The following is a 22266-nucleotide window of genomic DNA, read 5'->3' as shown; positions in this document are numbered from 1 at the left end:
AGGGAGACATTTGCCCTCTGATCACTTTAGACTAATAAAAAAGGCACTAGTCCTCTCAATTTCCAATCGAATGAGCCCTTTTTGAAGCTTCTACGAAAAAACTTTCTATAAAAACGTTATATGCCCCAAGGGCATAACTTACTACCCTTGTCCTGAGGGCTGTGAGGGGGTTGTCATCCTCAAAGTCATAATTTCCAGACCTTTCAACTACGTTGAACAAAATGGCCATATCAAAATGTTGATCGTAAATGTTTGGGGAAATAATTGGCGGGGGGGGGGGACGATTCTCCCTCCGATTACTTTCGACTATTAAAAATGGCAATATCCCTCTCAATTTATAATCGAAAGAACCCTTTTTTAAGTTTTTACAACAACAATTTCTATAAGACTTTATTTTCCCCCAGGACAAAACATACAACCATCGCCCTGAGGGCTGTGGGGGGTCGTCATGCTCAAAAATATAATTTCCGGACCCTTCAACTACGTTCAAAAAATTGCTACATCAAAATGTTGATCGGAAGTGTTTGGGGAAATAATGGGTATGGGGGGGGGGGTTGGGTTGCCCTCCGATCACTTTTGACTATTAATAAGGGCACTAGCCCTCTCAATTCCCAATTGAATGAGCCCTTTTTGAAGTTTCTACGACAACGCTGGCAAAGACCTAATTTCCAGAACGTTCAACTACTTTTGACAAAATGTCTATCTCAAAATTTTGATTGGATGTGTTTGGGGAAATAGTGGGCGTGAAAGAAGCGTTAGTTGCCCTCCAATCACTTTTGACTATTATATAGGGCCTCAATTTCCAATCAAATGAGCCCTTTTTGAAATTTCTATGACAACGCTTTCTATAAAACCTTATATGCCCCCAGGGCATAGCTTACAACCCTTGCGCTGAGGGCTGTGGGGAGAGAGTGTCATCCTCAAAGACATACGCCAGTTTCAGGACTTTTCTACTACGTTGAACAAAATGGCTATCTCAAAATTTTTATTGGATGTTTTTGGGGAAATGGTGGGAATGGGAGGGGTGTTAGTTTTGCTCCAATCACTTTTTACTATTAAAAAGGGCACTAGCCCTTCAAAGTTTTCGAATTTTCTATGACAACGCTCTCTATAAAAACCGTATATGCCCTCAGGGCATAACTTACAACCCTTGCCCTGAGGTGTGTGTGTGTGGGGGGGTATCATCCTCAAAGACATAATATCCAGGACTTTCAGCTACGTTGAAAAAAATGGCTATATCAAAATTTTCATGGGAAGTGTTTGGGAAATGGTGGGCGTGAGAGGGGGGTTAGTTACCCTCCAATCAGTTTCGACTAGCCTATTAAGAAAGGCACTAGCCCTTTCAATTTCCAATTGAATGAGCCTTTTTTGAAGGTTCTATGACAACATATTCTATAAAAAACCTTATATGCTCCCAGGGCATACCTTATAACCATTACCTTGAAGGATGTAGGGGGGATTATTAAAAAGGGCACTAGCCCTTTCAATTTCCAATCGAAGGAGCCCTTTTTGAACTCTCTACGATAACGCTTTCTATGAAAACCTTATATTCCCCCATGGCATAACTTACAACCCTTGCCCTGGGGGGTTGGGGGAGGGGTTTGTCATCCTCAAAATCATATTTTCCAGAATTTTCAGCTACGTTGAAGAAATTGTCTATCTCAAAATTTTAATTGGATGTGTTTGGGGAACTGGTGGACATGAGAGGGGGTTAGTTGCTCTCCAATCACTTTTGACTATTAAAAAGGACACTAGTTCGTTCAATTTCCAATCAAATGAACTTTTTTTGAAGTTTCTACGACAACAATTTCTATAAAAAAAACCTTATATGCCCCCAGGGCATAACTTACAACCCTTGCCCTGAAGGCTCTAAGGGGGTTATCATCCTAAAAGACCTAATTTCCAGAACCTTTAACTACGTTGAACAAAATGAATATCTCACAATTTTGATTGCATATGTTTGGGGAAATGATGGGCGTGAGAGGGGGGTTAGTTGCCCTACAATTACTTACTATTTTTACTATTATACTATTACAACTATTAAAAAGGGTACTAGCCCTTTCAATTTCCAATCTAGTGAGCCCTTTTTGAAGTTTTACGACAACGCTTTCTATAAAAACCTTATATGCTCCCAGGGCATAACTTACAAACCTTGCCCTGAGGGCTGTAGGAGTTTCATCCTCAAAGACATAATTTCCGAACCTTTCAACTACGTTGAACAAAATGTATATTTCAAAATTTTGATTGGACGTGTTTGGGAAAATGGTGGATGTGAGAGGGGGTGTTCCTCTCCAATCACTTTCAACTATTAAAAAGGCCACTAGCACTTTGAATTTCCAATCGAATGAGCCCTTTTTGAAGTTTCCACGAAAACACTTTCTATAAAAACCTTGTATGGCCCCAAGGCATAAATTACAGCCCTTTCCCCCGAGAGTTTGGGGTGGTTGTCATCTTGAATTATATAACATATGAAACTTTCAACTGCGTTGAACGAAAAAGTTATCTCAATTTGGTTAGTGGGTGTATTTGGGGATATGGTGGGAGTGAGAGGGGGGGTTAGTTTTCTTACAATGATTGCCAGCTTTAAAAAAGGGCACTAGCCCTTTGAATTTCCAATCGAATGAGCCCTTTTTCAAGTTTCCACGAAAACACTTTCTATAAAAACCTTATATACCCCCAGGGCATAACCTACAGCCCTTGCCCTGAAGACTGTGGGGGGGGGAGTGTTCTACTCAAAGATATAATTTCCAGAGCTTTCAAGTGCGTTGAACAAAATGACCATCTCAAAATTTGGATTGGATATGTTTGGGGAAATGATGGACGTGAGAGGGGAGTTAGTTGCTCTTCAATAACTTTCGACTAAAAAGGGCACTAGTCCTTTGAATTTCCAATCGAATGAGCCCTTTTTGAAGTTTCCACGAAAACACTTTCTATAAAAACCTTATATGCCCCCAAGGCATAACTTACAACCCTTGCCCTGAGGGCTGTGGGGGGGGGGTGTCATCCTCAAAGACCTAGTTTCCAGATTTTTTCAACTATGTTGAACAAAATGGCTATCTCAAAATTTTGATTGGATGTGTTTGGGAAAGTGGTGGGCGTGAAAGGGGTGTTAGTTGCCTTCCAATCCCTTTCGACTATTAAAAAGGGCACTAGTCTGGAAAAAAAATAATACATTGTGCCAACATCGTTCTTTACTTAGGCAGAGCTATGATACTTAGGATTGCGCTGCCTATGATAATTTGTTCTAAGCACTTTCCTCTCTTGTATATTCTCAAGATCGAAAGTTTGACTCTCACTATAACTGATTCTACTAGCGATACTGCTCCTTAACTGTTCTAGGAAGATTCGTCATCTGAACAGCTGCCTGAGTAAATTGCTGCCGTGCCTGAATAATTTGAGAATATGGTGTTTCAAAAAGGTATTATCAATTTTTGCAGAGTATGTGGAGATGCGACTCCCACATAAAAAAAAATCTGAAGTTATACAATGCTATTATTGTTATTATGGTTTTTACAACATTAGCAGTTCAGTCTCGTTGCTCTCGAACGAATTCGGTCCCCACGTGTAAAACTAATGTCTGAATCTATTGATTATTGGTTTCTTCAGTAGATCCATAAGGATTGTGGACTGCACTTTCAAGACTACAAATGTCAACTTTGGAAATCCCCTTTTCGATCTGCACTTCATTCCATTGCTACAAAGTTTTCCAATAGGAGCTTCGCTGCATTTCAGTCTACAGTGACCAGTCCTCAGTGACCGGGGAAAATTTGTCCTCTAATTCAATATATTTATTGTAAGGAGACTATTTAAGGCGTATTTTTAATTCGCTTGAAGGTTCAGCTTGTTCAACAGTTGGGATGATCCTGAGCAATCCCACTGCATTGAGCTACTTGCCATAGATGTTATATTACCTATTGGTTTACTAAATTCGAATTCAGCTAAAGGATTTGATTTTTGATCTTAAAAAAACTTACAAATTGTGTCACGGCGGTTATTCCATCTCAACATTGCTTTTCCTATACTGAGAATAATGGGACACTTCCTGAATGTTTAATGGTGATTACACTGGTCCCCATACATGAAAACTGCATGCATGAATCTAGTAAAGCAAATAATTCTTGGCCCAAACCCTCGGCATAGACTATGTCCAAGATGCTACAACATCTGTTTGTATTTCAGCGAATATCTTTTCTACAATCTAATAGTAATCAGTTGGTAAAATCAATGTCAATTGACATTCAATAGACAAACTAATACTAATAAGAAACGATTTTTCGTAGAATTTGCCATTTTCATTCTAACCACTGCTTTTGGCAACCTCTGGATGTTCCCTATATACTTCAATACTCGCTTTGGTGATGCAAATAAGACCCTCACGAACAGGTTTGGGTCTTTTGTCTTAAAAAATGTGCCTCCGCTTTGCTTGAGTGGTACTCGGACCTTTGGCGATCGCATTATCCCACAAGATCTTATAGTGATGTACCGTGTCAGTTTACTAATGACGTGTAACTTATATTATCTACCACATGAACGACCACACTTCACTTGAATTTAATGACCAACTTATTGCTTGCGCAATTCCAACACGGCCAAAGCATTGTGCATTCTATTTTTACATTTTTAGCTTAACATATCATCATCCCTACAACTACCTAACCAAAAGTTTGTCTACCATTTTCAGAATTTTAGAGTGGAGCTAAAATCACTTTTAAAGCCTATTTAGGAGCAGCCTTCTTGAGAGAATTTGCATAGTATCGCTGTCACGGCTAAAGGTCGTATCTGACATAATCAAGCTTCAGAAAAAAAAGCCAAAAACCAGCTTGCTAAGATGTTTCCAAAAGGAGGATCAGCAAGGCTGATAATTGAACTTCCTGTTCTATGTTGTCCTGCTTATCCACCCTTTGATAAAAGATTAGATCAAATTATTGGTAATTCATCCGAAAAGAGTAAAAATGCAATTTCATAATTTTTTGGAGTAATAGCGACGATAAAAAAAAGGACCTGGAAAGATTTACAACATTTAGTTGAATTATTTTCATACACAGAGCCTAAATTTATGTACGGTTATTCATGAGCTAGAATCACTAAAACATGTGTTGTCCTAGTAATAGCTGATCAATCCACCATCCTTCAAGAGTAAACACACCTCTAAATATTTGACCAGTAGATGAAATCCCTCAGAGACTGTTGGAAGCACTATACTTCAATTGCATGTAACAAAAGACTTAGGATCTTTCACCTTTTATTGCGAGAACGACATAAGGCATGATTGACATCAAAAGCCACAATCAACATTCTGCAGATAAGCCGCAGAATACATTCTGGGTCTCTATGAGTTAAGTGAGCAGACTCTGAGTTCAAGGCCCATATAGTACAGTATTAAGTGAGTCTTGGATTAAGTGAGCAAAAATGGACATTTCGAGACTTGATTCCTACTGACAACTTCATAGACAACACTTAGACCATCCACTTACCCTTGCATGATCAAAATGAGGTTCATAATGACCACCTATTCCATAGTTAACAACTTGAAGCTCTTCAGCTGTATCCATGTTCAGACCAGTAATATCTCCAACACGTCTAGCAACCTAAAATAAAAATATCTGAAAATTTGTTTCAAAACAGATCCCATCCCCAAAGGTCTCATCAAAACAGAAAAATATTAATAATTTTCCTTTATATCACAAGGTATTCAGAAATACTTGTCACTACATAACTAAGAAAATATATTCATTTGTTAATGTCGTTCATGCAAAACGGTGTAATGACTGGACACTTTTCTAAATAATGGAACTGAGGTTCTCTAGATCCTTAACTAAAGCCACAGGTACGGACATTCAAAAGCTTTTGATGGTAGGGGGTAGAGCTGGTGCTCTGAAAAGTCACAATTTAATTTTCAGAATATAATTTTCCAACCGCTTCAACCGACTGGAGGGGGAATGCCCCTAGACACCCGCTACGTCTAGCTATGACTGGACCATACGTTAATCAGGCTTCCAGTCAAACACAATATTTACATTTTCCCCTGATTTTAATCAAAGATCTAAATTTTCTAAAATTGAGCCTATTATTAAAACAAGTAACTGGGCTATAAGAAGTTTCCCGGCAAACCAACCAAGAAACAGCAATAAACGGAACACTGTTATCAGTGCTAATTAGAGATTTTTTCCCAAACAGAATGAATACGTTTCTTTTTCGTTCTGCCTTTTCATTTATTAGACCTTGTTTGATTTTAGTCATGTTCTCAATTGGACAGGAGCAAATCAATTCTATAATTAATTGTGTATATGTGAATATTTTTGTGCTTTTTCTTAATTCTATTTCCTTTTTTGTCTTGTGTAATATTAGTTTTCTTCTTGAAGTCCGCATTGTTTTTAGTTTCTTACGATTTCTAAATTTTTATTCTTGGCACCAAGGCCGTCTTGCTCATTCTACAGGCTAAATATTTTGTAGCAGATTTTTTGTGAGACTTCCATTGACCTAAACTCCCGCTTTTTAATTTCTATGTCACGATTTTTAACTTCCTTGAGTTTTATCACGTTTTTAAGTTTAATGCATCAAATGTAGGTATCAACTCTGTTGCATTAGGGACGTCCGAGCAACCAATATCTCCTTTTGGTTCGCATGGGCCATAAAAAAAAGGATCAGCATTTTCCTTCCAACCTCGAAAATTCCAAAACCAATTATTTCAGATATAGGTTATTTCCGTCATATCTTTTGATTTTACATGGGAAGTAATGATGTTATAGACACCTCATTGATTCGATTACTTAATGAGAAAATATACCCTCTAAAAAAGATAGCTGAATCGAAGAACTTAGTGCTTTATCATTGAAGCACCAAGAAATAGCAATAGTAGCCAGCTGCTAATGCTAGTAGCAACGCCTAGTGACTTAATGGGTATACGAATTGGCATAGAGCAAAATTGAAACAGCAAACAGCTTTAGGATTTTCTGGGTAACATTAGATGGTGTTGATCGTTTTATTATTTTTTTTTAATCAGGTTTTTCCAATACCCTTTGGACTAACCAGGATACCGTCCAATAGTACTCACATGGCATATCCCAAAAAGCCTTTTACAAAGAAGTACGACGGAAATGATGAACCCATAAACCAATTTAGTTTTCCTGGCATTGACCAGGATGAAGTCGTAGAGTCCCCTTTATTACTTTATGTGGAAGTACATTCCAAGGTTTTTCTGTTAAAAGAAATAACACCAGATAAAGTAGAAGAATTAGAAGGCCAAATTCTAAGCTGCAGCAAGTAATTATTGATTTTTTCAATCTAAGAACCTTGCATCCAGTTATGAAATAAAAGAGGAAATTGAAAGTTTTGGCATGCTAATTTCAGAGAATCTGACTTTGGCAAGGGAATCAATCCTTTCTTTGCTAAAAGAAAAAACAACAGGCTAGGCATGTTTTCTCTGTGGAGTAATAATGGTGATATTTTGTGCGGGACTGCTTGAAATAAGATTTTGAAACTTATTACTCAATCGAATGTAATACTGAATTAATCTGCTAACAATCGCCTTTATTTAATTCTATTATTTCGCAAAGTATTATCTTTCGAATTCCCATACCATAATGTTGAATTAGTACTTAGGATTAACTCTTAAAAAGTTTCTGTTGTGTAATTTTTGCACTTGGAAGTTTTATCCCTTTTCATATCCAATGTTTCCTAGCGTTATTCTTTTGACTTGCGTTCGTTTATGCAACTTGTAGAAAATACCGTTGTATAATTGGTTTTTATTATCATCTTCAATAAATCGTTTTTATCATTTGCTATTAATATTCGTGGTTTTTTGAACAGATAATTCTATGGATATTGATTTTCTAAAAACTCAATGCATTATTTTATCTCCGTATCTTTAGTCTCTTCATAGATTTGAAGGGGTCAATCACGTTCACGATTCTACCCTAAATTTCAGAGATAGGATTATGTGTGAGTATTCTACTGATGACTACTATTGGCGAGCTTCTTCTTCCTTCTTTAAAATAGCTGATAGTTGTAATGTACTTCATTTTAGAGTACCTGGAAAGCTTATAATGCCTTCCTATGGAATAATAATAATCATTTTTTTTCAATTAACTGGTCTTACCGAAATCTGGATCAGTGTTGATGACGATTTTACCGTCTATTCATTTTCCCATGGCTAGATGCACTTGTGGCATGTATTTATTTATCAACGCTTTTGTTAATCCTACGATGCGTTCAGATATAAAGAGTAACTTTGTCTTGAGATTTTAATGACTGAGCTATTTAAACTATTGGCCCTGTTATTGCTCTCCCTCCATCTTATTGCATTTGTCTGTTTTATCAACTTTCCCTCATTTTTAAATTAATTTTAGCAATCCTTAGGATTAATTTGTTTCTACCGATAATTATGGTAACGTGCGAGCTATGTCTGAATAGTGATTCCGAGTGTGTACTGATCTACTATCCCAATTTTCCTATCTATTTGTTATCCTGATTACACGGAACATAACTGCGGTACTTAACCCCTACTGATACTATTTCTATTTCTCAAAGTTCAGAAATATTTTCATTGATTGGTGCAATTTTTTTCTGATTTGTCTGACCATTTTCATTCATCTTTTCAACAGAACTGCGTATGCAATCCAGCATGTTCCGATATAATTTGATTTACCTCGTCTTTATAGTTCAAGAAAAGTTCCTTTGCTTCTAACCTTAACCAGTTGAATTTATGCTTGGTATTTCTGTTGACGAGTCTACTACATTATTCTATTCTTGTTTAAATATTTTAATAAAAATTCCTTATTCACTTCAAAATATCAGCAAAAATCATTTACCAAAAAGTTCATGGATAACAAGTGTTCTTCCGTAGTGTACCACTTGTTAAACTAAGTTGTTTATAATAACTTAAAAAATTAAGGATGCAAATAATCGTCCCGAGTATAGCCAACACAAAAATGTTCTCTTCACTTCAACTAATACAATTTCAACTACTAACGGCCCATCGTAGCAAAAGCTACTCAAGGCCAACACATCGGAGAGTTCTGTCAGTTTCCTGGCTATAATGATCTCAACCGCCATTCCTCGAGGGAAAAGAGCTCGCAACAGGCAGGTTTTTGCAACATAGGACTAATGCATTAAAAATCGATTTACATAGATCTTGAAATTTCGTTAACAATTATATTTCTTTTAGGAATAATAAAATCACTTCAAAAAGTTTTAAGTACCGTAATCGAAGGGAAGTAGAAATTCTCGATCTTGTTGAGGTATCTAATAGCTTCTTTACTTGTTTACCTGATGTCCCAGCTGATGCTAGAATTTGCCAAATTCCCGAACTTTGAACTCACTTTTTGCCTCCACCTTGGATCGCAGAGGTACTGCAGCACATTGCATGTAAATTCCTTACTCGCCGCAAATTTCTTTTTATTGTCTATCCTTTTTGGCATATTATTTATCAACTTTCCGTCTGGAGGCTTAGACAAAGTTGTCTATTATTGTTTATATTGGCAAAGATGGATATAAGGTGGATTGGGGACAGTAAATATGATTTCTTCTAAACTTGCACGAGGTCTTGGAGTGATGCGGCGTTTGAAACAAGTGTTACCTTTAACCATTTTAAGAAATGTATATCGTACTCTTTTTCATCCTTTTATTGTTTATGTTTGCTGTATTTATTCATCTAATTTTTCTTCAAATATTAAAAGACTGCAGATTCTTCAGAATAAGGCGCTTCCAGTACTGGGTGAGTTTTTTCGGTATGAGCACACACGTGAATGTTAAATGTTCATCAGATCATGCACCATCAGCCGGGAGTGTTTACTTCCCAAGTGCTTAATAGATTATCTCCTGAATATTTTAAAGATTTTTAAAGTTTAATTCTGATTATCATCAGCATAAGACTAGAAGTCGTGGAAGCTTAGTCTCAGAAATAAGAAGTACGAGTCGATCTAGTTTTGAAATTAGAAATCATGCAGCTAATTTGTGGAATGGTTTCCCGGAGAGCATTAGGGAGTCAGAAAACCAGTTTCAGTTTAAAATTGGATTAAAAAAGTTTTTGCTGGGTGGGAATTGAATTTGATTTTTTTTGGGGGGGGGGGGGTTGGTTTGTGTTGTTTTTTTTTGTTTTAATTTTACTTTTTTTTAATAGGGAGAGTTAAATAGTATTGAAATGTAAGAAAAGAGTAGGAAGAGTGAATGAGTTTGGTTTATGGTGAAAGATTGTGTGACGATGCTCAAGCCACAATAGTGGCTTAATAAAACGTCACACGTTCTTGCCATTTTCTACGTTTGGTTGATAATATTATTTAAAAGATGTGGTAAGTGCCAGTTAAGTATGATGTAATTATTAGTTGAAAATAAAACCCATCTCATCTCATCTCTATTTACGGTAAAAAAAAAAATGGAAGCTCCTTGCGAATATCAACGGAAAAGTAAGCTAAAATTTTCAACCATAAACTATCACGAATATTTACAGAGAAGGCAAAATATTCAAAGATAAACCTTGCTTCCATCGCTTTACTTAACTTAAAAGTTAACTTAACTGACCTTCCAATGCTACGCTTGATGTTGTATTGCATTAAGAGTGGTTTACAAAACAGCTACTGATTTTGTGGTTTCTTTAGATTGTTTTGTAACTTTAAAAACCCGTGTTATAAATTTGCTCTTTGTATCTTTCTTCGCCAGTGTTTCATGCTGCATAGAGTTAATGCATTTCTGTCAAGTGGCGCTTTGAAATTACATTATTATGGCTCTGACTTCCTTACGGGTCTTTTTAGTGTCTTTTTACGGGTCTTTTTGGCGGGTACAGTCTGCCCAAAATCAGCTGATTTCCTGTTTCCAGCTGGAGGTAAAAACAGTTTCTGTAAACCAAAACCAAGAATAGTAATGTGCAATTTTTCTTCCTTTTTTTTCGTGGCCCTAAGCTACCCTAGGCATACTCAGGTCATCGTCATATTTTGATTTTATGAAGTCTGCTTCCAAGAATTAAAAAGGAATGAATGGACGGGCTTTCTGAACAATCAAGCCATATACCGTACTAAATTTGTCAGAATAAAAGAAAAAGTTCATGAGCTTCGCAGGTGAGATCAATTTTAAATAGTTATGGGTTATTACTCGTTTAGAATGAATGACGGGGGGGGGCAAGAGATAGGAACTGTAGTAACATTAGTAAAAGCTGCGTTGGAAAACCAGGAGATGCAGAAATGGCAGTTTGAAGTCGCAGTCTCGGCGTTCCTTGTAGTTCACCAAAGAAAGAGGCAACGGAAGGAGGTCTGTGGACATGTTATTTTAAACAGGGTTTCAATAATGAAGCAATTTTACGTCAGAGAGGGTAACCTGTTAGCCCTTAGAGAAAAAAGGAAATATTTAGGAAGGGTAAGGATGATGGATGACCCTCGCTCATGCCCCATGTGTGGAGAAACTCGCGAGGATCTGCTTCACTGTATGGCCCTCGATCCCGAATATTAGGATTTAAGGACAAAATAATTTGTCCTTTCCAAATGAGGTCAAATGAGTGATTCATTTCAGTAATGGAATCAAATATTTATAGGACAATGAAAAATATAGCAAAATATATTAAATTGGGAATGACAAATAGAGAAATATTTTTGTAAGAGAGACGAGGGGGTGAGTACTGGAAACGATGTTGACTGTATATAAGCAGTTTTTTTGCTCTTTTTTAGCGATAGTCCTGGTGGCTTTAAGGCATCAAATATCATATAACTATTTATCTGTATTATATTGTAATTAGTAAATGTTTGTTTTTATCATCGCAAAGTTTTACTTACTTTAATTAGGCACAGTGGTAGACCATGAACATCGATTCGAAATTTCACCCTCTTTCTCTCTTTTCTGTAGCCAGCCTATCCCCCAAATTGTGTTTTTTCAATGAATAACATCACTTTTTTTTACAGTATTTAACAAACTTTGAACCATACATCTTTCAAACTTGGAACCCCCCCCCCCCCGTCCTCTGAAAGCGGACCCTCGGACTTTTGGTTGCTCACTAGGAACTTTGGAATCATTAATTTTGTCACTTAAAGATAAATAGGTAAGGCAACTAACTTGATTACAGAAGGATTACCTTGAACACGTGCTGATCCTCTTCACTTTTGAGCCAAGCAGATTTGGAAATACGATAAGAAGCAGGAACCAAGTTACCAGTTGCATGGTCTTGAACAGTAGCACGCTGGAACTACAATCACACATTAACTAGTAGGTTATTCACAGAAACTACCATCAGCCCTATTCCAACTCAAACTATTTATATGTTAACCTAAAAACAGCATAAAGTAACAACGCCATGGATTCTTTAAAATAAGGTCATCGAATTCATTTAGCATACTTTACTTTTAATATTAATTTCACTATGTTAGAGGCAACATTCTAATTAATTATAGTTTATAACCTTTCCCACACTCCAATGATATTGTTTTCCAAGATTCATATGCCCGATTAAGGCAAGGATTATCCAGAAACAACATTGCTTTTCTTTTTATAAAACTTACGGTGCTATCAGCGGCTTAATCCTTCCCATTCGTTTAAGTAACCAACTAGGTATAAATCAGCTGAATAAGTCGTCCGTCAACATAATAAACAAGAACTATCCGTAGACAACGTTACTTCAAAATATTTTATAAATATAAAAATACTATATTTTTTAATATTTTATAAATATAATATATTATTGCCACTACTCTTGCAAATTGAACTATTATAAATCAGCTATTAGTGTTTGGCCGATTTAAGAACCAACAATTCAGCAGAGAAAATTACTTCGTAAAATAAGGTACGACCTAATGCTTATCCTCAGTAACGTTGAGTGAGCAAGGAGCCTTTTTTTCTAGTAATATTTTGAACTGCAATGTTTAGAAGAGAAGTCAAGCGTTTAGAAGCTTGTATTTTATATTAGAAATATACCGATTTCTAAATCCAAAATGCAGGCAATAAAGACAAATAAAAAACATGCTTAAAATTAAACAAATTCTAACTTTTATGACAATTTTCACACTTTGATAAGAGGGATCCAATATTTTTTATCCAAGCTACTTAGAAAGAAGAAAAAAAATTTAAAAATAAGACATTTCAATCCAACAATTAAATCCCAAATAAAGTAACGACAATAGAAACTTTTCAGTTTTCTAACAAGGAGGATTTTGATTCTTCCATCATTTTCCAATCGTGTTAAGCAGTAGGTTTCAAGTATTAATTTATTAAATAACCTTAATCAAATTAAACCTAACAAGCAATGACCTTTTATAAGACGGAATTTGGGGGGTTGAACAACCTAATAAATTTTGATGCACCATTGAATAATCTAATAACTTGAAATAATAATCAAGCACAGGATATACTTTATACGGTACAGACATAAATATACACGGAAATATATAAACTGGCAAGAAGTTCCAGGCTTGCCGATTATGCTTACGGCATACCTATAATTTGCCCTTTCCAACCTGAAATCGTAAATACAAATATATAACCTCAATAAAGGAATTTATCCTGGTGAAGCTATCGAATATTTTCACGGAAAACAAAGCAAAGAAAAAAAGACCGATTGTCTTTATAACTTAGAATTTGATGGCGAGAAGTAAAACACATCAGATCTTACGTTTTCAGAGGGATATCCGGCTCCCAAAGCAATAAAAACAGGGAGAAGGAATTAGCAGCTTCATGGGAGGGAGTAAAGAGTGAATCTCTGAATAGAGCAGGGTTCTGCGCAGCTAGATGGCCCTCAGGCAGAATGGTGATGCGACGAACTGTTGGTAGTAAAAGCAATAGCCTTGTTGGCCACCCCTGATAAATTTTTTTTTCATAGGGAAGGAAAAAGGGTAATTTTCTAGGAATATTTTGGTAAATCTCCAAGTCTCTTTTCCGACATTACTGAAAACAAAGGTTTCTAGTTTTTTGAAAAATAATAGAAAGGGTAAGCCTATAATTGGTATAGCTAGATATAACTTCACAAACCCTTGGTTTGGCCATCTCCTTAATTCTTTCAATTTCAGAATCGCTCAAAACTTCATAGAAAACAGTGATCTTAGGATCCAGGAAAGCATCTTCTGCTTTTACTGGCTGAATTTTTAGGAATGGAGAGCCATTATCAAAATAGTAGCATTTCAGGTTAGCTTCCGCTTCTGGGCTCATAACTTTCTCTCCCCGACACAGGGCTTCATAGATATTTCGCTCAGGATAAGGGTCTTGTGGTTTGCGCAACTCGTTAGTAATAGCCATCTGTAAAAGATAAATTACTTGTAAATTAATTCATTCAAAGCAATCGGCAAAAATAGGTAAAAAAAAATGCAAGGTGAAATAATTATACAAAATAAACTGTAAATTCAACAAGAGTATAAAAAAACGTAAAGTAAAATAAATTAAAATAATGTAAAATACATGTAGAATAAAAAAAAAAAATTTAATAGATGTAAACGTTATTATTCAGTATTACAATATAATCATTTTGCCATGCACGAAAAAAGTCATTAAGAATGCCTAATACTCTGGATTTTCTTTTTTTATCTAGCAATTATATAATTAGTTATCAACAAGATACTCGTATCAAGGAGGCACACTTGTGCCTCTATAAAGAGGCGACCCACCACAATGTTAAGCGATTTCAGGTCCTAGAGGTCGCAGAGAGACGGCGGTAATCGCATTTTGTAGCCCAAGCTCAAACTAAGAAACTTGCAAAATTTCATCCTCCTCCGACTTTATCTTCATGGGGTAAACTGGGCCGGAAGTTTGGACCCTCCCACCACAGCCCCCTTTAACGTTGTCCGATTGCGCTGAAATTTAGAGGTTAAGCTTTCCTAGGGCCCGGGAGCTTATCCTCGAAATTTCAGCTTAATCCGATCACTCCTTCCCTGTTTTCAAAAAAACAAATATAGCCACTTAAAATTCATTTCTTTTTTTTTCTTAGCCACGCCTACAGGCCACAGTTGGCACCGGATCCGGGTGAATGAGGACTCATTCGAAGCAGAATTCGACCTGTTAGGGCCTTTTGATATTTTCAGACCGAAAAAATTATCCCCCGAATTTACATTTACGAAAAACCTTGTTTTCCAATATTAGCCCATGTTAATTTTTCCCACCACAACCCCCCTTTAACGTTGTCTGATCGGGATAAGCTTTCGGAAATTTAGAGGATAAGCTTTCCTGAGGCATGGAAACTTATCCTCGAAATTTCAGCTCAATTTAATCCCTCCTTCCCGGTTTTCCAAAAAACACATATCAAGATTTTTGGGAATTTGATTGCGTCGAAAATAGCTTCTATTTGCTAAACAACAATCACTATTGTGTTTGTACAGTCCAGCGGTTGATACTCCCGACTTTCAGGCGGAAAACCCGGGTTCGATTCACCATCAGAGCGACTTTTTTATATACTTTGAAAAGAAACTCAGTTTCTTTTTTAAATTATTTGAAAAAAATTACGTTTTCTAAAGAGTTAAAGAGGCTGAGTTACAAGGTCGACCCTTAAAACGTACAGGGATTAGGAGGCACAGTTGGGGGGCTGTTAAAGAGGCTGAGTCACAAGTTCGAACCTTAAAACGTACAGGGATTAGGAGGCACCCTGTACGACGTGATTTGAGTATTCAGGAATTAAAAGCCTTAACACAAGAATGTTCAAGAGCGGGGGTTTGGGGGGCGGCAGCCCCCAACTTTAACTCCTGACACGATCAGCTAACAGTTAGTCAAACAATAATAAGTAATAAACTGTACAAAAACGTGCAGAAATTATTTGAAAAAAACTACGTTTTCTAAAGAGTTAAAGAGGCTGAGTTACAAGGTCGAACCTTAAAACGTACAGGGATTAGGAGGCACAGTTGGGGGGCTACCACCCCCAAACCCCCGCTTTCGCAGCCTTTAAATATAAAAAAAAATTCTTTAAACTGAAAGTAAGGAGCGACATTAAAACTTAAAACGAACAGAAATTATTCCGTATATGAAAGAGGCTGTGCCCTCCTCAACGCCTCGCTCTTTACACTAAAGTTTTTATTGTTTAAAAAAGAGTTGTGAGAAAGTCAAACTTTAGCGTAAAGAGCGAGGCGTTGAGGAGGGCACAGCCTCTTTCATATACGGAATAATTTCTGTTCGTTTTAAGTTTTAATGTCGCTCCTTACTTTCAGTTTAAAGAATTTTTTTATATTTAAAGGCTGCGAAAGCGGGGGTTTGGGGGTGGTAGCCCTCAACTGTGCCTCCTAATCCCTGTACGTTTTAAGGTTCGACCTTGTAACTCAGCCTCTTTAACTCTTTAGAAAACGTAGTTTTTTTCAAATAATATTAGTTAAACCCAACTTTCCTTCAATTGGTAAAGTTCAAGTACGATTTATACAAAAATTTGTGCTTCTAATTTGTTGATTCAATGCGGTATTCCTTTTGGCTTACGCATATTTCTGTTGCAAAAGGGTTATAGCCTCCATATTCTCAGCAAATGGAGGGTTCAATATTAAGCAAATAAGATCCCGATAAATAACATTTGAGATACAGGCTTCTGAAGTTAAGCGACTAAAACTGAAGAATTTTCTTTCAAATTGTGTGACTTGTATAAGGTAAATCTTGAAATTATTGTGAATTTCCCAGTGTTGGCCATTCCTTGAGAAAAGAATAAAAGCACCTAGGAATGTACTTCTACATGTACCTTCAACACAGAGTGCAGAATACCCTTTCCCAGGTCAAAAAGGGTACTATAAGTCTATTTCTTACAGGAGAGGACCGATTTACCGATGCCAATTTTATCATTCTTAAGTAGGCTTGCAGAGGGCTAGCAAAACAAGAAGAAAGAACTATTGATCCGGTTCTACAATAACATTATTACTACAGGTGCTGGTAACACACGAAATGGGATGGCCTTCCAGGAACAGATTTTTTTTTCTATACACTGAAAACTTACAAACTCGTTACGAGTCCAAAAGATTTTCGACTTTTTAAGCATCTAAAAACTGTTTTCTCCTAATAAATTGTTATTATACATGGTAACAACTAATAAGAATAACAATATGAGTTTCGTACTTAAAAGTCTTGAACCTTACGTCTACAACACAAAAAAACAAGTTTTATTTTATAGTAGTTCAGTAAAAACTACAATTCATACGTTTTCATGTGCCGTATCTGATCGATTAACCTCCAAACTTTCTAAACCTTTTCTCTACTAATAATACACACTACATTGGGAGGAAAAATAATATGGAAATTTACCTAGACAGACGAGTCCCTATATAAAATCTTGTCGGATGGAAGAGCCTAGCAAAAATCCTTTTATGGATTCACTAAAAGAAACAAAAACAAAATACAAAAAAACGAGAAATACCTGATTCTATTACTGGTGGTAGCATAAATACTAGATGGTCAAGGTTTTGTGTCTGTTTTGATGAAAAAAGATCAATCAAGATCGTATCTGCCTACAGCATGCTTAGCAATATTTACTTTTGGAAAATAAAGTTCAAACTACTTTGGAGTAGTCAATTTCGCTGTACCAAAAAAAAAAAAAATATATAGCCTAAGTAAGCTTAATACAAAGTAATAGGCAAGGCTATCTGTGGCTAGCCTATTAGCTAGCCAGACTAGTCTATGGCAGCTCAGATCTTATAACAATCGTTCTTTTGACTGAAATTGACCAATGAGGAGTCAGTCCAAGATAGTAGGTGAAACTTGCACGACAAAAGAGCATACCAAATAAACGAGCCAAGTACGGCATACAAATTATGACAGTGCGCGAAGAAGGAAGCAAGTAGCAGACATTTAGCAGGTTGAAGCAGGCCTGCTTAATCGTTGAAGCAGGCTCATACCTGAAAAAGAAAACTAATACTAGTGGACCTCCCTTGGCTCAGTATTTTATGGAAGATCTCACAAAACGATGGATAGTAGCAGTGGGAATGTCAGCAGGGAGGCCTCCAAAATCCCAAATTTCATGGCACTTCTCCAAAATTGTCAAATATTTTTTTTTTCATTAGAACCCCGAGAAAATCCCTGCGTATTTGCCTGTTTACAAACGTTCCTTTAGCAGGTGAATTTCTCCGGGCACCGTACAATCTGACTGTTATTGGAACCCTACAGAAAAATAAGAAGCGAATACCACCTGAAATGGTTGACACTGGGCATCGAGCCCCCAATTTTTATATAATATGTTTGATTGGAGAACCTTGTCTCGTATTTCAGTATTTCAGCTCCCTTGGCTCAGTATTTCATGGAAGATCTCACAAGACGATGGATAGTAGCAGTGGGAATGTCAGCAGGGAGGCCTCCAAAATCCCAAATTTCATGGCACTTCTTATCCAAAATTGTCAAATATTTTTTTTTTCATTAGACCCCCGAGAAAATCCCTGCGTATTTGCCTGTTTACAAACGTTCCTTTAGCAGGTGAATTTCTCCAGGCACCGTACAATCTGACTGTTATTGGAACCCTACAGAAAAATAAGAAGCGAATACCACCTGAAATGGTTGACACTGGGCATCGAGCCCCCAATTCTTATATAATTTGTTTGATAGGAGAACCTTGTCTCGTATTTCAGTATTTCAGCTCTCTTGGCTCAGTATTTCATGGAAGATCTCACAAGACGATGGATAGTAGCAGTGGGAATGTCAGCAGGGAGGCGCCAAAATCCCAAATTTCATGGCACTTCTTATCCAAAATTGTCAAATATTTTTGAAATGGTTGACACCTGAAATGGTTGACACTGGGCATCGAGCCCCCAATTCTTATATAATCTGTTTGATTGGAGAACCTTGTCTCGTACTGTCTGAAAAAGGAGAAGTTTGTTCTTGCAGTTTCAGCTTACCACGAAGGTGCTCTTGTAAAACACATGTCGAGTGAATCGAGACTTACAAGCAGACGAAACGAAGGGTTGACACTTTTGACCAGACGTTCTTTACGACGAGTTCAAGCAGACTACTACAAATACTACTAAAAACTCACCGCAGCCCCAAGCTGCCTTAGGCCAACACTTACGTACGCTCCTTCTCCATCCCAATCTATTCAAAGCCTCCCTCTTTACATCCTCCCAGGAAGTTGTCATTTCCCCTGAATCCATCGCTACGAAATGCTCCTACCCCGTTTAGCTCCAGACAGCTGGCCGAAAAGAAAATTTTTTGGCAAACTGGGTGGTTTGTAAAGTACCCCCAACCAGTCAAGTTGTTCATTCATTTACGCATTGCAGAACTGTTTTTTTTTTGTTTCTTTAAGCTTAGCGTGAGACAACACAAAGAGAAGTGACAGAATAAATGGAAAAAATATATAAATATAATCATGCTATATATTTGCGGATTAGGGGGTGGGGGTAAATTGTTTGGACAGTATAAAGTTAGAAATTAATTCTTATTACATAATATGCAGAATAACTTCCTAACAAATTAGGCATGCACACTCACTATACTTTACCTTTCCCCCTCCCCCTAATGTGCAAATATATCGCCCAAATTTGCTTGTAAAGCATTATGTTTTTATCATACTTAGGTATATTTCATTAGAATTGAGCGGCAGAAAAACAAATTAGAAGAATATCAGGTAGGGGGTATTTCATACAAGTACAGCAAACTGTCATCGTTCATCTGCAGAACGTGCCCTAGCCATCTCAACCTTTCTCTCATTGAAGTCCTACAAAACGGGATTAAACCACTTTTTTTACAGCCTACTGTTTGAAATACGGTCAGTCATTCGGGCACCCAAAACAATCCGTAGGCAATTTCTCTGGAAAACACCTAGAAAATCTTCCTCTATTTTTCGGAGCGCTCATGCTTGACCACTGTCATCACTGTAGCTTCCAATATTCTAATCTTTGTTAGCGGACCTAACTTCCTGTTCTTCCAAACTTTTTCAGCTGTGAAAAAAAAAACAGTATGCGCCTTGGCAATTCTACTTTCAATATCTTCACTACACCCACCGTCTTTACTAATAATACTACCAAGGTAAGTGAAGCTGTCTACTTGATCGACCTTTTCGCTACATAACGTCACCTTTTCATCTTCACTTATTTCTAGCCTAGCGACTTAGTCTTCTTAATATTAATTTTTAAACCTATTCTAGCACCCTGAACTCGCAAAACCTCTAAAGTTTATACATTTTGCTTACACTTTCATCTAGGATGCTTAAAACCTCAGCTTCATTTGCTTCTAGGAAAGTTTGACTTCCCCATTTGATTCCGCGTTCTCCCACAGCCTTTGCTGCGCTCCTTAGACAAAGTCCATCAAAATGACCCATATCAATTGGAATAGAACGCAACCCTGTTTAACTCCTGATTTAATACGAAACCAGCTACTAACCTCATTTCCTACCTTAACCACAGCAGTGTTATTCTCGTATATAGAACTAATCACTTTAATGTATTTATCTGGTATCTTACACGGATAGGACCTTTGCTAAAGCTGTGCTATCAGCTGAGTCAAACACTTGCTCATAATCTATAAAACTGGGGAGCAATAGTGTTTGTTGACTGAGACTCATAAATGCTCAGTCATAAACTGCTCATAATCTAAAAAAAGGGGAGTAATGGTGTTTGTTGACTGAGGCACTTGTCAATTATTAATATGAGAGCGAAAATTTGGTCGACACATCCTCTAGCCTTACTAAAACCACACCGTTCTTCTCTTAAAACTTTGTCTATAGCATCTCTAAGTCTAAAAAGTATCGTTATACTAAGTTATTAGCTACCGTAACAGTAACTAGGCTAACACCTCTTTAATCACTACACTCATTCGTATCACCTTTCTCACACAGGGGTTTAATTAGGGTTTTCCTAAAGTCCCTTGGTACTTCTCTTTTTTCAAAAATTTTATTCATAATCTTCAGTAGCATATTTCTAACCTCATGACCACCATATTTAAGAAATTTATTCACCACACTATTAGCACCTGGGCCCTTATCCAAGGTGCCATAAGCTCTTTTCATTCTCCACAATACCTATTCCTTCAACTCTATCACGGTATAGCACAGTTTCTTCCCATCTCTCTGTAACTCTTTCCTTATCACTATTTGTGGCCCCGTTCTTATCTTTAACTGGAACAAGTCCAGATTGACAACTCCCACTCAACTTATTAACATGTCAGTACAATATTTTACTATTATGCCGTCTAGCTGCATCTTCCAGACCTTCGGCAATTTTATCCGTGGCCTCCACTTCACACATCCTTAGTTCATATTTTAATGCTTTCTCCACTTCCTTTACATTACTCTTTTTTTCATCTCATCTGCCACTCAGATAGCTCTTGTATAAGCTTCTCCTCAATATCAAACATAAATAATTTTCACTAATATTCCTAGCTGTGTTCATAGTTTTTTTCCTTAAGACACCGTAGGTAACTTCACAAATTATTTCCCCAAAACTATTCCACCCTTTTTCTATATTTTCAAATTTTAAACTCTCCATTTTAGTATTCAACTGTTCCTGGAAATTTTATCTCAAAGTCCCATCCTAGAGTCTACCAACGTCATAACTTCCCGAAACGTAGTTACCCTTCCTAAATTTTAGCTTTAAATTAACCCTGGATAGTACTAGATGGTGATCTCTACTTGACCAAATACTGTATTGGTTATAACAAGACTGTTATACCTATAAAATTGCAGCAGTCTGTAGCCATTACCGTTTTCTTTTCTTACGCCAAATTTATCTAGGCTAGGATACCATCCATGACACAATGATAAAAAACCGCAAAGAAGAGAAAACGAGGATAAGAAGGAGAATACCCTCTATCCCTATTTTTACCGATCTGGACTTAAAATCTCCCAATAAAACCCCCAATTAGGAAGCTGTTTTGCATTAAACACGGATCGATCATAGAAATGAGTTCACAACAAAATTGACTACAGTATTCAAATAATAAAAGGATATGCCACTTAACCACATTTTCTTTTACAAGCCATAGAGCCTTTGTTGGGATTAGTGATTCGATTTGTCAAATGACTTCTCCTTTTTGTGTAAAATATAACTTACATCTATCTTGTAATTTTTTCCCTCTGTAAATATGCACAAGTTATTTCCTTCGAAAGTCAGAGGGAAATATTTAACACCCCTTAAAATTAGCGTAACTGCTTCTTGACCTTAGTGTTCTGAGATTGAGAGTGAAACATAGAACCAGTTATATTAGTATTAGATGTCCCAAGATGTGCACACACCATGAATTGCTAGAATATAATTTAATTATTGTGTAAACTCACAACTGTAAACTCATAAATAAAACTGGCAATATACGGCATGTATTCGCAAGAATATTATCTCAAGGCCAAGGTTAATTTTTTCTAATAATTTTGACAGTTAATATTTGAATAGTTTGATGCGCAATTATTTTTTTTAGATAGTTAAATTT

General features: G+C 36.7%; 1 protein-coding gene across 3 annotated transcripts in view; it reads right to left on the bottom strand.

Annotated features, from left to right (window-relative positions):
- PH4alphaEFB (prolyl 4-hydroxylase subunit alpha-1) overlaps window positions 1-22266 on the bottom strand; it is a 157228-nt gene that overhangs the window by 17133 nt on the left and 117829 nt on the right. For all 3 annotated transcript variants that reach the window (XM_089104754.1, XM_089104756.1, XM_089104755.1), the window contains exons 7-9: window positions 13942-14205; window positions 12056-12166; window positions 5475-5588 (exon numbers count right to left, since the gene is read on the bottom strand). In XM_089104754.1, coding sequence (XP_088960880.1) covers window positions 5475-5588; window positions 12056-12166; window positions 13942-14205 — 489 coding nt within the window. The remainder of the gene's footprint in view (window positions 1-5474; window positions 5589-12055; window positions 12167-13941; window positions 14206-22266) is intronic.

This window comes from Artemia sp. Qi Xiang Cuo, chromosome 19 (assembly GCF_049724085.1).
Source record: "Artemia sp. Qi Xiang Cuo chromosome 19, ASM4972408v1, whole genome shotgun sequence".
In the NCBI taxonomy this organism is placed as follows: domain Eukaryota; kingdom Metazoa; phylum Arthropoda; class Branchiopoda; order Anostraca; family Artemiidae; genus Artemia; species Artemia sp. Qi Xiang Cuo.
Note: the sequence above shows the minus strand (reverse complement) of the source record. Positions and strands in the feature narration are given on the sequence as shown.